This window comes from Dryobates pubescens, chromosome 11, assembly GCF_014839835.1.
Source record: "Dryobates pubescens isolate bDryPub1 chromosome 11, bDryPub1.pri, whole genome shotgun sequence".
Classification (NCBI taxonomy): Eukaryota; Metazoa; Chordata; class Aves; order Piciformes; family Picidae; genus Dryobates; species Dryobates pubescens.
The window spans coordinates 12931802-12949092 of NC_071622.1; the positions used below are offsets into that span (position 1 = coordinate 12931802).

A 17291-nucleotide genomic window follows, 5' to 3' on the forward strand; every position below is an offset into this window, starting at 1 on the left:
CCTGGAAGTGTTCAAGAAATGTGTAGACATGGCACTTCAGGACATGGTTTAATGGCCATGGTTAGTTTTAGGTTGACAGCTGGACTTGGTGATCTTGGGAGGTCTTTTCCAACCAAAACAATTCTGTGATTCTAAGATGCCTTCAAAACCAAACCTCACTGAAGAAAACTGGCCACCATTCCTTACCTTACTGACAAGTACTGGCTGACACTATCAATTACTACAGTACTCTACAGAATTCTGCTATAACATGACATAGTTCAGCTACATTATTTTACTAGACAGAAAGAAAAGAAAAAAAAAAGACCCAGCTGCACCAATATAAACTGTCTTAAAAATTCCAGGTGCAGAGATCTTCCCAGGTACCCTCTTTCTCAGGTACTGCATCTGGCAGTTCAGCCAAATAGTGCAGGTAAGGCTGGATGACCAGCAGGGGAAAGGGCTGCAGTGTGAAGAGCGTGGGAGCTGTTACAATGAGCTCAGAGATCAAGCAGCATGGGCAGAGTGTTATGAAAGGCAATAAAACGGAGGTGTTTTAAGGTAGAGCACTGCATCAGAGGGAGTTGTATGAAGAGGTACATAGATGGTGGGGCCAAGTTGGAAGACGTTTCTACCACCTGCTTTCTGTATCTTAGCACTCTTTATTCTCCATCTTCAAATCACTTAAAAATATCTTATAGAAATCTGCTCAGGAATGCACACACTTACTGAAGTTGTACAAGACATCCACAACAAAATCCAGCTTCCAGAAGAGGGCCCAAATGACAGGAACATTAAGCAGAATGACCAAAGTCAAGGCATGTGTATAAACTGAAAGAATCAAGACCACAGCTATCTAGTGATTGGAATCGATGATTTTAAAGTTTTTTCCCAATTGGCATGATTCCAGGATTCTTTTTGATGGGGAGAATAAGTAATTCCAGAAGAAGTAAAGTCCATGTTGTTGGTATATTGGGACAGTAGTGTACAAACTGCAGAAAACAAAGAAATAAGATCTGCTTTTTTGTAGAGGAGAAGGGAGTGAACAATCATAGTATCATAGTATCAGTCAGGGTTGGAAGGGACCACAAGGATCATCTAGTTCCAACCCCCCTGCCATGGGCAGGGACACCCCACACTAGATCAGGCTGGCCAGAGCCTCATCCAGCCTGGTCTTAATCACCTCCAGGGACGGCGCCCCAACCACCTCCGTGGACAACCCATTCCAGGGCTTCACCACTCTCACGGTGAAGAGCTTCCTCCTCACATCCAGCCTGAATCTCCCCATCTCCAGCTGTGGCCGTTTGACACTGTGCCTTCATTCCATTCCCCCTAGTCCTATCACTACCTGGTATCCTGAGAAGTCCCTCCCCAGCCTTCTTGTAGGCCCCCTTCAGATACCCAAATGATTGTGATGTTTAACATGCCTGCTATTATTGACAGACATAATGCTACAAAAAAGCTTTTAGGAGGAGTCAGAGAATAATGTATGTATGTGTGTCTGTGTCCCTCTAAAACAGCTGAATTCACATTCCACATTACAATGAAACTGAAAGGAGTTTTGTTCACAAATGTAAATATCAGATTAAAAAAAAAAAAAACCAACAGCTGACAAGTTTTTCTGGAGTGCTTAGTATTAAGCATTCCTAAAGATGGGCCTTAGCTTTGGTTTGGAACAGACTCTCTCCTTTTCGTTTCTTTCGATGACGCCTTCCATGCAGGGTGTGCCAGATGATGTGATCGCGGGTAGTTATGTTCAGACTAAAGAAGACATTTTGAGGTCTTTGAATAAAAGTGATTTACTTCAAAAAAAACACACCACCAAACCCTGAGTTGGCATAAATGCTTCAGTTCAGAAAAGGATTTCATTTCCTACTCTGTAACAACAGTATTTCACATTAAATCCTGTATGACATGGCCTCTTCCAGAATACACGTCACCGAAACGTTTCTATCCTGCAACGACCAAGCGCAGCGAGGTATTTTTAAGGCATGAGGCCCCAACGTCAAGCTGAGCTTGCTTGCATTTTACAAGTTCTCCACTCCCTCCTCCGCTGTGAAACAAACATCTTCCTCACTTTTGGAAAGCAAGAGCAAAATAACGGAGGCGGTTTTGATGCAACATACAGTTGACAGATGTCCTGTGAATGGTTTCTAAAGAAAATATAACCCGGCTACAACGTCAGAAAGAAAAAAAAGTGTACACTATCAAAACATCCTTCCTCGGTGGTAAAGGAGAAAGAAGGCATGAGGACAGCTCTCACTCGAGGAACGCTGTTAAACTTTACAAGCATAGTGGGTAGGTCACATTAAGGGGATAAGTACCAAAGAGATGTGACAGAACTATGAAAGGAAACTTGTACCAGCAACACTACCCCAGAACTTCTGTATGGACAGATGATTCATTCCCTAGAGAACAAATCCAACACTTTCTCTGAGCCACAAACAGGATTCTCTTCATATGTTCCTGCCATCATGACCATTTTTTGAGACAGCTGCTTCTCCTCTACCCTGCAGTGACAACAACTTTAGTACCCCCCGGTGCTGAGCTGACCTCCTGACACCGCAGAGTTTTCACTACTAGAGCACAGTGGTTCTCCACTGTCAATCACAGCTACGTCTGGAACATCTGTGCAGACTTCTTATACTGTTTCCTGAATGCACTGACGATGCTGTATGGGAAGAGATTCCCAAAAGGATTCTCCTCTCAAAACACCCATACAGCAAGAAGGCTGCTTTTCTGCTGGGTAAAAATGGACTTATCTTTCTTTTTTAACATCAACAACAACACAAGAGGTATCCAACTTTGTGAAGTTTTGGTTGGTTGGCTGGTCTGAGGGTTTTTTAAAGAAGAGAAAATTAAGGCATAGAGAGAACAAACTGCTGGGGGGGGGGGGGGGGAAGTGAATTATGAATTTGAGTTTATAAAAGTAACCTGAATCAGAAATTGTGGAAGAAATAAAACAATTAAGTTCAGTTTATTTTTAAAAAAATCCCCAATCAATCAAACACCTGAACAACAAGCTGATGTGCTTCTCATCATCACAGCAAGGGAACAGAAAGCTAAATGTCAAACATTACTGCAGATATAGGTCAGCAATTTCTATTGTTAATGCCATCCAGCAGGTATCCTTGGCAGGAGGTAACGTTGCCCAATCACCATTTCAGCTGCTTAAAACACGTCAAATTGTTTCACCCCTTTACTGCCTTGCCACTGAATAAAACTGCTGCTCAGCAGAATTCATTTCAACCAATGGAGAACAAAGCCAACAGCACCACCAGCACCACCAACAAAGTAAAACAAAAACCCCCCTAACTAACAACCAAACCCCAAACAAACAGAAAAAAAAATAAAGAAGAAAAATCAGCTCCCTTACCATTGTGATGAGAACTCTGTATTTATCCAGCATTGCCTGGTTGTCATGGCATCCTGCCAGCAGCTGCCAAACCTCTGCCCTTAGTGCTTCTGGCACACCGCTTTTCACCAGCGTAGATAATCCATTTGGTCTCACCACAAGATTGTTGTGCCTGAGAAACAAGACAATCATTTGCCTATTACACTTCAGCTACAGAAGCCAAAATAGACAGAAACTATAAAGAGTTTTTAAACTTTCTAGTATTGATCTGAAAAGCAGAATCAGCAACTGGCAAGGTAAGTTTTCTGCCACTGGTTATGCTAATGTATATTTGTCAGATGGTAAGGAAACATTCTGCAAGGATTTACAGTATGAAGCACAGGCAAAATGTACTGATACCCAAGTTCTCCAGGTACAGAGGAATTAATGGACATTAAACCAACAAAATTGCAGAAACTGAACTAAGCTGGCTAATGAAGACAGTCTGAATTGAAAGAGAATACTATGCCATCTGTGCAGACAATTCCATTTAAATATTTGTCCAACACATACATTTAGCTTTAGTTAACATCAGGAAATTAAAAACAGCCTAAGATATACAGAGAAACAGAATTTGGAAAACAAATAAACATTTTTAAGAGTATTAACATGAAGCCTAAAGCTCCAGTTTTTCACTTGACACCAAGAATATGCAGAAAGTCCCACAAAGCAGGAACACTTGCACCCTCAGTAAAATCCCCCCACTCCAAATGAATCTGCCTCTTAGCTGAGCCAGTGCCTTACTGTCTGCTTGTACACACACCAAGAAAAGCAGAAAGGCAACTGCAGGATGACTTGTTTTATGCAGAGGGACTTGGACAGGCTTGAATGATGGGCCCAAACTAACCTCATGAAGTTCAACAAGGCCAAGTATAATGTCCTACACCTGGGTCAGGGCAATCCCAAGCATAAATGTAAGATAGGCAAGGAGTGCTCGAAAGAGCAGTCTGGAGGAGGACTGTCAGTTAACGACAAACTCACCATGAGCCAGCAATAGTTGCTAGCAGTCCAGAAGGCAGCTGCATCAAAAGCAGTGAGAGTAGGACAGGGAGAGGATACTCTGCCTCTCTTCTGCTCTCATGAGACCCCCACGTGGAGTACTAAGTCCAGTTCTGGTGTCTCCAGCATGAGAAGGAAATTGAACTGCTGGAGCAGATCCAGAGGAGCAGATCACCATACAAGTGATCAGAGGGTGGAAGCACCTCTCCTGTGGGGACAGGCTGAGAGAGTTGGGGTTGTTCAGCCTGGCAAAGAGAAGGCTCTTGGGAGACCTTAGAGCAGTCTTCCAGTACCTGAAGGGGGCTACAAGAAGGCTGGGGAGGGACTATTAATCACTGTGTGATTAATCCTGCAAATGCTGGGATACAGTACATTAAAAAGGGGATATTCAGCCAGGTTAAATACTAGATATGCCTTCAATAACCCAGACCCTTAGTCCATAGATTTAAGGTCAAATCACTGCACATGCACAGTGTGGCAGAGCTCCCAGGCAAAGATGTTTGAAAGTCCTTTCTGACATAACTGTTTACTGATCTTGATTAATCCTTGCTTTGACTTATCATGGCAATTTTCAGAGCAATGCAAGCAACAAAGCTACACGAATTGACTCTATACCTCTGATGTGGGAAGTGCTTCGCCCTGTTGCAGCTTTGACCATTGTTAGGATTTTCAGCTCCTCTGGCAGAAGAACCGTTAAGAGTGGCAGTTGAGCCAAAAGCTAGCAAGCTGTGATTAAATTGAACAACCTGCAATTTGACCCTCCACTTAAAGCAAATGTTTAGAGCACTCATTCTTTCAAACAGGTCATTAAGATGTGAACAGATTACTACAAATGTTTTAAATTTAAAAGGTGCTCTAAACAAATTTCCTTTTCCTGTAGTACAAGGATGATATTCTCCCTAGCAACCCGTGACAGAACAGGAGGAAGTGGCCAGAACTTCTGCCAGGAGAGGTTGAGGTTGGACATTAGGAAAAATTTCTTTGCTGAAAGAGTGATCAGGCATTGGAACAGGCTGCCCAGGGAGGTGGTGGAGTCACTGTCCCTTGAGGTGCTCAAGAAACGTGTGGACAGGGCACTTCAGGACATGGTTTAATGGCCATGGTGGTCTTAGGTTGAAAGTTGTACTCCATGACCTTAGGGGTCTCAAACAGGAACAATTCTGTGATCCTGTGATTAATAATCCTTGCTCTGTATTCCACAATAGCGAACAAATATACATTTTTTTCCCTTCTTTGTGAGAAGCCCAGGCACCTCACATTCCTACACACCTTCTGACACCTGCTTGGCCAAACTGTGACAGAACAAAAGCATAAAGTAAAAGCTTATTCTAGCCTTATCCTTTAGCACGTGGGAAAAAATGGGTCATTCACGGGTGCTGACATCTTTAATTAGTTACAAAGTGCTGTATTTCAAAGAGATCATTTTAGAACATCAAAGAGCAAGGACAGAGAATAGGGATGGCACAGACTAGGCTCCAACTTGAAAAATAACTATTTCTGATCAAAGACTGTTATTGATCACTGCTACTCCAAAAAAAAAAAAAAAGGAAACAAATCAACAACAAACTGCATCAGAAATACTTCAGTACTCAGCTAAACTAGCTCAGCTTGAAATAACAACTTTAATGCTGAGGATGCACTAAATAGTAAAATAAATCTTAAAATCTTGCAGTGCTTTCCAACAGCTTATTGTCTCTTCCTGGAAAATTCTCTTATCCCTGTTTCCATGTCTGAAGGAGACTCTTGGAGCACTGTTTCTGCTGAGTCAGTCCTTTTGGCTACAGTGACATTTAAATGAAATGACAAACACAAATTAAAATGCAAGGAATGCTTCATCCAAGAGACAAATCAGCACACCACTTATCCAAGTGGAAATGTTAATTTTTGTTTATTTACTTTGTTTAGCCAGTGCACAGATATTCCACTAGCATATGCTGCAGTTTGCAACACACCAGAAGATTTTGTTTCACTCTATTTTTACTTTTCAAACCGTAACCATTTTTCATCTGTTACTCTTTCCAAGTTTTGCCCTTTAAAGGTAAAAAATGCTGTTCAGGAATTCAAGTACTTTATACACTTGGATTTGTCTTAAAAATGAATACTGCTTAAGAGTGTCCTAAAGAAAATGTTTGCTACTGCAAGTCTTCTGGCTCGCTGGGATCTTCCGTATCTCCTCCCATTTTTAACTAAGGTGTTTTAACTACTAAATGATTCTCTGAGTTAAGTGAGTAAGTTATGTTAGGACTTCAAAGTAGTTTACTCCAGAAGTCTTAAATGCTTTGTCTCAATAGGGTGCTTGACTAACTCGAAGAAATAGTTGGTTGCAGGAAACCTGGAGAAGAGGAGGCTCATGGGAGACCTTACTGCTCTCTACAACTACCTGAAGGGTGGTTGTCGCCAGGAGGGAGTTGGTCTCTTCTCTCAAGCAACCAGCACCAGAACAAGAGGACACAGTCTCAAGCTGCACCAGGGGAAGTTTAGGCTCGAGGTGAGGAGAAAGTTCTTCACTGAGAGAGTCATTTGTCATTGGAATGGGCTGCCCAGGGAGGTGGTGGAGTCACCATCCCTAGAGGTGTTCAAGAGGGGATTGGATGTGGCACTTGGTGCCATGGTTTAGTCATGGGGTCTGTGGTGACAGATTGGACTTGATGATCTTTAAGGTCTCTTCCAACCGTGGTGATTCTGTGAAACTTGAGATAATGAACTGTGGGTGTTATTTTTCTTTACTTCAGCAAGCTTATCCACAGGAGTCCAGATAATTGTCACAGGCAAAAGTTTAACATAAAATAATCACCTGACAGATAAAATTAAAAGTACCAATTTAAAAAGCAGCATCTTTCAACATAAATGCAATGCAGAGTGAAACAAACCTGCTCAGAAAGGACTAGGGATAGCCTTCCTTAGTGGTTTGGAGTGCCAGGTATAAAGCTGCTAACAATTCATAAACTCTCTCTAGGGATGTCTTTTAGAATAGCCTTTGGGAAGTCCTAAAGAGCTCAAGAGCAGATCTGTTTATAGCCTTTTCAGGTGAGGAAAATGCAATTGCCTCTAGGGATCAACTGCCTTCCACACTTTCCCTCAGTGTTTTCTGAAATGACAGAAGATTTGTAGAATCATTTCATGCAATATCTGTGCTTTCTCAGAAAAGATGTTTCATTAAGGCCAGAAACTTGGCTGACAAAAGAGTTAAAAAGAAGCAGGAGGGAAGGGCTCCACTGAGCTTAATAAAATCTTATGATGTCTTGCTCAGTCACCTTTGCATGAGATCACCATGAAGATGAGGCCAGCAGCAAGAGGTGCTGTTTCTCCAAAGCTACAAAGTGGCCAAGTAAAGAGAACTATTGCCCAGATGAATTCCTAATGTGTTTTTCAGCTCTCTTTTTGGAGTTAAGAAAAGGAAACTTTGCCAATGCCTGATTAAGGGCCTCTGATTATTTTTGTCTCAGGCAGCAAGAGCTATTACTTACAAAGGGAAAACCAAGTAAGTGGTTCTGGCATCTGCTAATAGTATAAGGTAGCAAATACACAGACTTGTTCCTCTCTTGGCAGAGGGTACGCTGCTATTGAAGCACTTAATTAAACCACAGAAATAACACTGTTGAGAACATACTCTAGGCTTACAAATATTCTTCATTTTACTCTCCAACAGAAACAGTTTCAGGGCAGATCAAGTTCTTTCTAGAATTTCTTTTCAAGTGCTTACACATAGAACATTTTTTAAAAATTAAGAAAAACAAAAGAGTGCTTCTAAACAAATAAACCAATCCATGTAAGTCAGCTAGTACAAAAGGCTTAGGACAGATTGGAGTTGCTCTGTCTTTTCTATCCTAGTACTAAGGGGCACTGAGTTTTGGGAAAACTTAACATCCAGCCCAAAAAAAGACAGATGGCCAGAAAGTTCTGCATTTGGAGGCTCACACGTGCAGCACGAGCATCCATGGACATACTCACAGGTTCACAGAAAGGTTTCAGTTGGAAGGGACCTTAAAGATCATCTAGTTCCAAACCCCCTGCCATGGACACAGACACCTCCCACTAGACCAGGTTGCTCAAGGCCTCCTACAACCTCGCCTTGAATACCTCCAGGGAGAGGGCATCTACAATCTCCTTGGATAACCTGTTCCAGTGTCTCCCCACCCTCACTGCAGAGAATTTATTCCTAATATTCAGTCTGTATCTCCCCTCCTCAAGCTTCAATTGATTCCCCCTCATCCTATCACTACAAGCCCTTGTGAAGAGTCCCTTTCCAGCTTTCTTGTAGGCCCTTTCAGGCTGCTATAAGGTGTCCACAGAGCCTTTTCCCAAACATTGAATGAAACAAGACATTGGGGAGAGAACTGTCATACAAGCACAGGCTAAAATAAGTGCACTTACTAGTCCCTCTTAAACAAGGTTTAAAAAACACACCTCAGTGGGTTCTATATTTCAGTTTTTAAACTGTGTAAGCTGAAGAATGCAAAACCTGCTGCTCAAGAGCATACAGTCTCATAAACAAAGGAAAGGTTAGTACTTAAATTTAAGAAATGAAGTATTACCATCTGCCCAGTAATTCTCCCCAGGAATACAAAATCTTCTCAGGACAATCCTTTGACACATCACCAGTGCCACTGGAGAGCTCATTATCACTCTCTGCAAAAAGAAAGAAAAAAAAGAAAAAAAGAAAGAAAAAAAAAAAAGAAGAAAAAAGAAGAAAAAAAAAAAGAAAAGAAAAAAAAGAGGAAAAAAAAGACAGAAAAAAAAAGAAACAAAAGCATGCAGAGATTTACTAAGGAGAACAGATACTGAAGGTTCATACATATAGGTCTCAGACAAAATCTTCTCATGTATCAGTTTTAACACCACAAAAACATAGGAAATATTAGTGGAACCATAAAGAATGTTTAGCAGACTTGACAAAACAAGTGTATTAATAACGTCACCACCAAGTTCAAAGGTACAAGACTAGGGAGTAATTCACAGTGCTGCCACAGGAAAAGGGGCTGGGAACTAGAAGAGCTTTACTGTGAGAAAAGCTTCAAGGCTGTCAGCTCTCTGTGTAATGAAATCTCACAATGCATTATTATCTACAAGTCACATCCACTCCAGCCTTCACATAAAGGGAATTCTCTTTCGAAGCATAGTAGATAATGCTGCTTCATCACACCACATCCCTTCGTTGCTGCTCTGCTCTCATGTGCAACTGAGCTCAAGAAGCCTCAGAGCCACAAAGTCACTTTTTTAAAGTGAAACAAGTTCACAGGTGAGCTGTAAAAACAACACCATGACATGTTGCATGGAACAGAAAAAACTGTCCCAAATGGAAAAGAAACCTCAGAACTATTGAAATGGTTATGGAGAGAGATATGTCATTAAATGAATAACAACACCACCAGAAGGGATAATGGGAGCCTGGCACAGTGTGCTCAAATAACCACCCAACCCAAGTAACCATCCAGTTTCCCAGTGTCTCATGGCTCTAGGCGTGTGATCACACAGAGCTGCAGAGACTGTGTAGAGCGGCTTCTCATGTGAATGTGGCTTTGCAGCTATGTGGATGTTTCCAATTTTATCTGAATAAAATACTGCTACAAATTAACATGTCCACAGTGCTAACCATGTCCACAATGTTAAACACTGACAAGGCTCCAATTCTCAGCTCTTTTACTATGCACAACCTAAAAGAGGACAATGCAACAGCCCCATTATCCTCAGAGGCCTCTGGAACTATGGAGAGTTTAGATGTTACAAGGTCTCCAAGGCCACTCTTTCCTATAAACTGAGCTGTCTCAAGAAGCTAAAAATGAAACAAAAAAATGAAGCTAAAAAGTATTAAACACTTGACCTCCAACTTTATGTAGACAATGGTAGTAGTTCAGGTAGAGGAGGATCTTCAGTACTTGCATAATTATCCTCTTAAATCCCGACCCTTGTCGTTCTCACTTCAATTACCCATTTCTAATGTACAGTCTCAGCAACTGTCAAATACAAGTCATTAATAAAAATATCACCAGTGCTTGAATTTGACAATGAACGGTGAGGACAAAGACAGCATCTACTGCATTTCAAGGACGATTAACAGCAAAAATGCTGCCCTAAGAGAAGAGAGTACATACCAGAAATCTCTTTGCATTTCAAATTGAACGTTGGCTTAATGAAAGCCTCTAGCCTGGAACAGGCTGTCCAGGACAGTGGTGGAGTCCTCATCCCTGAAGGGATTTTAAAGCTGTGTAGATGTGGTGCTGAGGGGCATGGTTTAGTAGTGACCTGGCACTGCTGAGTTAATGATTGGACTTGATAATCCTAAAGGTCTTTTCCAACTAAAATGATTCTGTGATTCAATTTGTACAAGCTGACAGGACCCCAAATACAAGACCAACCTGCATTTAAATACTTCCCCTTAGATTAAAAAAAACCCAAACCACCAAACCAAAACCAACACCCACATTCCTCATGAATCTACAGGAACCTTGATTTTAAGGTTTCCAATCTTTTGCATATATTCACTAGATCTAAAGATGGAAATGTAAAGATCTAAACCACTCTAAGTTATAATTTTAACCACAAATTAGCATCACTATCAAAGTTTGCCAGTAACAAAAGGAAACCATTACATTCCAATTGGAGAAATGTATTTGAAAACTCAATTCCCCTTTGATTTTTAAACCAGCAAAAATAGATTAGAGGCAAAACTCCTCACCACCCAGTCCTGGTAATAACTAAAAAAAAAGTTAAAGTAAAGCAATTAAATGGATTACATGCTTTAAATTCTCTCCTCTGCTGACCTGCCTAACTGGGTGCAAGAGACTGGTTATAAACGCAGCCATTCTACTTCCCATGAAAATAAGGAAAGAAATTTTGAGGCAATCTTCTCTAGACTGAGTACACTCATCATTCAGAGACACAAGGTACATGTTAATGATTCAGACATTCATAGAATGGTTTGGCTTGGAAGTGACCTTAATTGTCATCTAGCTCTAAACCACCCCCCCTCCATGGGCACACCTTCCACTAGGCCTGACTGATCAACCAGGCCTTAAACACCTCTAGGGAGGGAGCATCCATGGCCTCCCTGGGCAACCTGTTCCAGGGTCTCACCACCCTCACTGGAAAGAATTTATTCCTAATCTCCAGTCTACATCTCCCCCCCTGAAGCTTCAATCTATTCTCTCTCATCATTACAGGCCTTTGTAAAAAGTCCCTTTCTGGCTTTCTTGTAGGCCCCTTTCACAGGTACTCAAAAGCCCCTATAAGGTCTCCCTGGAGCCTTCTCTTCTCTAGGCCGAACAGCCCCTACTTCCAACAGAATCTCCCCACCAGCCCTCTGATCATCTTTCTGGCCTTCTCTGGGACCTGCTCCAACAGTTCCATGTCTGGACACAGCAGTCCACGTGGGGGGGCTCAGCAGAGTAGAGGGGCAGAATCCCCTCCCTCATCCTGTTGGTCACAATTCTTTTTGATGCAGCCCAGTATGTAGTTGCCCTCTGGGCGGCAAGTGATCACTGATGGGTCATGGTGAGTTTGTCACCGACACCTCAAACTCCTTCTCATGATACTGGTACATATTGAGGATCTCAAGAAAACTGGCTCACACCAGAAACCTATCCTAAATCATCAGTTCAGGAAAGTTTCACACACTGAAGGTAAAGGTAGACACAATGGCAGCAAATTCTAAAAGGAGATATTTGAATTGCTTTGGAGACACTGAAGAGCTACAGTGCATTTCTGCAAGAGCCACTGGTGAAGAGACACAAACCAATCTTATGGTCTGAAACAAAATCTGATAGAGATGAATTAAATCCCCAGCCAGATGAAAACATTTAGAAGCGAAGCTACACTGAATACTTTCAGGAACAAAGCACACAAGCTGTTATCTGACCCAAACCTGCCAAGATCAGACAAAAGACACAACCCCCTCCTTTTCTCCCTGCACTGGGATTGTATGCAAAATTCCTTGAGGTTCTTAAGGAGATCAGTGTTACACAGCATACACACTCTGGCAAAATAGCTCACAAAGCTTCAGTGCTTCAGCCTGGAAAGTTCTTTCATCTGGAAGGCTTAACAGTATTTGGAATGTATTATTCAGTTATATGTCAGAAAATCATGGGCCTTAATTAGAAATGCCATATGCTCCCTTTCAAAAGATGCTAACGTCAAACTTCAAAATAGAACAGGGCAAAGGAGAGAGAATAAACAGCTTTAAAAATCTCCACCTTGTTTCCACTCTGAAGACAATTTACATAGCCCAACCTGTATAAGGACTTAGGTATAAATGAAGGAAAAGAAATAATAAATAAAAGAGGCTGTGAAAGGGTTACTTAACTGTAGATATCTCTTCCAGGGTGTACTTTTATACATTTTCTTCCACTTTCTATAGTGTTCAAGGACAGGTTGGATGTGGCCTTCAGCAACCAGGTCTAGTAGGTGTCCCTACCCATGGCAGGGGGTTAGAACTAGAGGATCTTTAAGGTCCTTTCCAACCCAAACCATTCTACGGAATCCATTAGCCACAGCATGATTTTATCCACCCTTACTCTGCTGGGAATGCCACAGATGCCCTCCTCTAAATGTACTGCCTACTTCACCCTCCCTCCTTTCTTTGCCCTAACCTGCCTGAGCCTTTCAGCTGGACAGAATGAGAGGAGGATGGAGAACATCTCAAGCGAGCTGTGTTGTAAATGTGTGTATACACAAACAGCCTTTAGGAGCACTTAGAGCTAACAGTAAACCTCTCAGGTTTTTGTTTGTTTATTCTGAATTGCAATGTGTTTCACAAAATTCACAAAAGCCTCACTTCGTGCATGCCTCATGAACCAGTTCCCTAAATTCAGAGCAACCTTTGATGGATTGCACTTTCAGAGTAATTATTGCTCTGCACAGCACCAGCATAAAATGTTACAGGCTGGAAGAGACCTCTGGAGATCACCTAGTCCAATCTCCTACTCCAAGTAGCTCTAGTTAGATCAGGTCACTCAGACCTGAGTGAGAGGATAGTTTTTGAACACTTTCAAGAAAGGAGATTGCAGACTCTCTCTGACAATCTGTTGCACTATTTGACCATGTTCATGGTTTAATAACAAACCAACCTACCAAAACCATCCTTTTGCCTAAACAGAATTTCCCAGGTGTCCAACTTGTGTCTGGTGTCTTGCCTTTCAGCCTCTGAGTTGTGCACCTCTCAGAAGTCCCTGGTTCCAAGTCCTCTGATGTACCAGTAGACACCACACCCCTCTAAGCATTTTCTTCTCCAGCCTGCACTAAACTCAGTTCCCTCAATCTTGTTCCTGTTATCTGCACCAGTGTATTGATACCTGTCTTGCACCACAGGGAGCCCAAAAGTGGACCCAGTACCCAAACGCAGCCTTGCATGTGCTGAATAGAGGACCTGCTGGCTTGATTCCTGCTGACACAGCCCAGGGTGTGCTTGGCCTGTGCTGTTCTGAGGGTACAATGCTGGCTCATTTTCAGCTTTTTTGCCTGCTGGATCTCTTCTGCAAAAGCAGCTTTCTTCTTGGTTCGCATCCTGCCTGTGTTCTCCTGTTGGGTTATTCTACCACAGGTGCAGGGCTTTGCACTTGCCTTTGTTGAGTTTCATGAGGTTCCTGCCTGTGCAATTCTCCAGCCTGTCCAAGTCTCTCTAAGTAGGAGTACTGCCTTCAAGTATTATAGACCACCCCTCAAGTTTTCGTCCACAAACCTGCTGAGGGTGCATTCTGTCCCACCACACAGATGATTAATAAAGACATTTAACAGCATTGATCCCAACACTGATCCCTGAAAGATACCACCACTTGCTGGCTGCCAGCTGGACTTCGCACCAGTGATTGATTCTTTCATCCCAGCAGTCCAGCCAACCTTCCAACCACATTATTTTTCACTTATCCAGTCCCTATCTCATTGATTAAATAAGGACAATGTGAGATACAGTGATGGAGTCCCTGCTAAAATCAAAGCACACAGCATCCACCACTCATTCCTTATTCACAGCACCGGACACCTTATCACAGAAAGCAAGGGGGTCACAGTTTTGGGGGAGTATTTGCTCCATAAGCAGTCTCATGGACTGAGGTGAGGCCTATTCAGATTCTCCTTCTGGCCCAACGGCATTTGTTTTTCTTCTTCTGGACATTAGCCATTTTCATGAGATAAAGATGGAAACCTGTACAGCTACCATGTGGGTTGGGGAAGGATCTCTGGCTGACAGGTTTTGCACATTGTCTGTTTTGTTAGCATACCTACAGACAAACACAGAAATGGGCTCTTTCAGAAATCCCTAGGGACATTCAAGAACAAACTGAATCTAACTGAAGAGAAGATTGGCAGCCTACTGGAGATATCTAATTCTGTGCCTACTCCATCTAGAAACACTCCTTAGATAAAATACAATTCCTTGTGCCCTATTCTGAACAGTCTGCTCACATAGTAAATAATTTAAGTGGCCCAGCACTAACATTTGCCATGTAGCAATACTCTGTGGACTAGGCTGCATTATTACTTCCCCCTCTCCCTTTTATACACAGACTCCAACTTGCAGAGGTATGATTGTTGGTAAGAATGACCTCTTAGCACTTCAGCAAAATAAACTAAGGCTCATTACTCTTGCCAACTAATTGTTTAGGAGACACTTCCCAATGTGGCTCAACTTCTACATAGCAGAGGCACCTCTTTGGATTTAGTCTGATCTGGAAGAGCATCAAAAACTGTTTTTAAAGGGAAACAAATACAGCTTTCAGAATGACAACAATTGCCTTTGATATGAAATGGCAGTAAGGTTATTTCGGCCTAGAGGGGCATATGTTTGGGTTTTTAGTTTGGTTTAATGAAGTATTTGTAATTGACAAAAGTGCCACAGAAAAGCACCCTATGCAGCAAAATGGCTATACATAGTTGGAACACTGTAAAGCCATGACAAGCTTTGACTATCTCCCAAGATAGCAACAGAGTGATTAAGATGAACCTTACAAGACAGCTCCACCAGGTTATTCAAGGCCTTACTTTTTAACTCAAACAAAGACAACACAGGTCTTGATCATACAGTCCCCTGCAGATACTTGTCTGATCTAACCCTATAAACCTCCAATTACCTCCCTAGGCAGCTCATTCCGAGGACTCCATTACTTTTACTCTATGGACTACATCTCTCAGTTCAAGCCAAATTCTTTCTACCTGCAATTTATGTCAATTACTTTTTTCTCCTAAACAGAGTCAACATGGAATACAATTTTAGCACATCTCACTTCCAAAAACATTATTGAATTATTAAGGGTGGAAAAGACCTCTAAGATCATGAAGTCCAACCTTCTACCCAACACCTCCATGACCACTAGACCATATCGTTTTCTTAACACCTCCAGGGATGGGGACCCCACCACCTCCCTGGGCAGCCTGGTCCAATGCCTGGTAAGTCTTGCAAGAAAGAAATTCTTCCTAATATCCAACCTAAATCTCCCCTGGTGGAACACAAGGCCATTTCTTCTTCTCCCATCCTCAGTTACTTAGGAGAAGAGGCCATCACCAGCCTCACTCCAACATTTTTTCAGGGAGTTGTAGAGGGTAATGAGGTCTCCCGCCAGCCTCCTCCTCTTCAGGCTAAATAATCCCTGCTCCCTCGGCCTCTCCTCTTTAAGATGTGATCTCCCAAGCCTTCATCAGTTTCATTGCCCTATATTTGTCTTTATTCTTTCTTCTTTACAATTCTTTGCCACTTTCCTCAGAGAACACATTGTCCAGACTTCCAATCACATCTGATTTTTCCCTTTACCAGGTCTGTGTTTTTTCTTGATGAGAAGTACTCAAACAAGATACTGAGGCATCAAGTGTTCAGAACAGAAGAACTACACATAGAGAAACTCTTCATTATAAACCAATGTCCCACAGAAAAAAAGAAATAAAAAACCCAAACAAATATGAACACAGAGACATAAAATCTTTGCCTCTTCTTTCCACTCATTTATCCTGATAGCACAAGGCCTTTGACCCCACACACAGATACAGAACATGGAGCACCTCAAAGGTATCCACAGCAGCACAGACAAGCTGTGCAGAGACTAACAAAATACCTTGAGACACCAACTCAAAAAGAAGCCAATAGCACAGATGTTCCTCTGATCAGATACTTAACATACTTAACAGAGTCTTTATAACACAAGTAATTTGTTATAGTTATTGCTAATTTCCATTTCTGGTTTGAGGAAATAAGATTCCAGTTAATAACTCTTCTTCATGCCAACTAAAAACTAAGGTATTAAATATGCTTGCATGTTTTTAATCTTCCTGTTTGCCAGTGCAAGAAGGTTACTTTATTTTGGAGTGGGCCTTTTTGAGTGGGCTTTTTCCCTGCATCTTACTTTAAAAACATCCCTTTGAACAATACTCCCCTCATCCACATTTAACACCAACTCTATAGCTACACAGCTGCTTTTCATAGTATCAGTCAAGGTTGGAAGAGACCACAAGGATCATCTAGTTCCAACCCCAATGCCATGGGCAGAGACACCCCACACTAGATCAGGCTGGCCAGAGCCTCATCCACCCTGGTCTTAAACACCTTCAGGGATGGGGCCTCAACCACCTCCCTGGACAACCCATTCCAGGGCTTCACCACTCTCATGGTCCAAGAAGTTCAGCTCTCCTTAAAGGAATCTACTAGATCACCTGACATACAACATGTCAAACCCACTGTTAGTTAACAAATCAGGCAGATACGGCGGAAAATTCTACCGTTGTTTCAGAGAGCTGAAATATAAAAGCGAAGCACATCCTAAAGCCAGTAGAAACACGTTAATAGAGCAGATAAAAATGAACAGGTGGGATTGGAGCATTGATGGGAAGAAGAAAAAAAATTTTAATGAGTGTTAATTGAGAAGCTGTTACAAGTGAAATGGAAGAGTAGGTGGAACTGAAAAATAATGTAGTTGAAGCAGCCTGAAGAAGGAAATTAGGT

At 42.0% G+C, this 17291-nt stretch overlaps 1 protein-coding gene across 3 annotated transcripts in view; it reads right to left on the reverse strand.

The window, feature by feature from the left end:
• RABGAP1L (RAB GTPase activating protein 1 like) overlaps positions 1–17291 on the reverse strand; it is a 277604-nt gene that overhangs the window by 210964 nt on the left and 49349 nt on the right. For all 3 annotated transcript variants that reach the window (XM_054165303.1, XM_054165304.1, XM_054165305.1), the window contains exons 12-13: positions 8908–9001; positions 3356–3506 (exon numbers count right to left, since the gene is read on the reverse strand). In XM_054165303.1, the coding sequence (XP_054021278.1) occupies positions 3356–3506; positions 8908–9001 (245 nt within the window). The remainder of the gene's footprint in view (positions 1–3355; positions 3507–8907; positions 9002–17291) is intronic.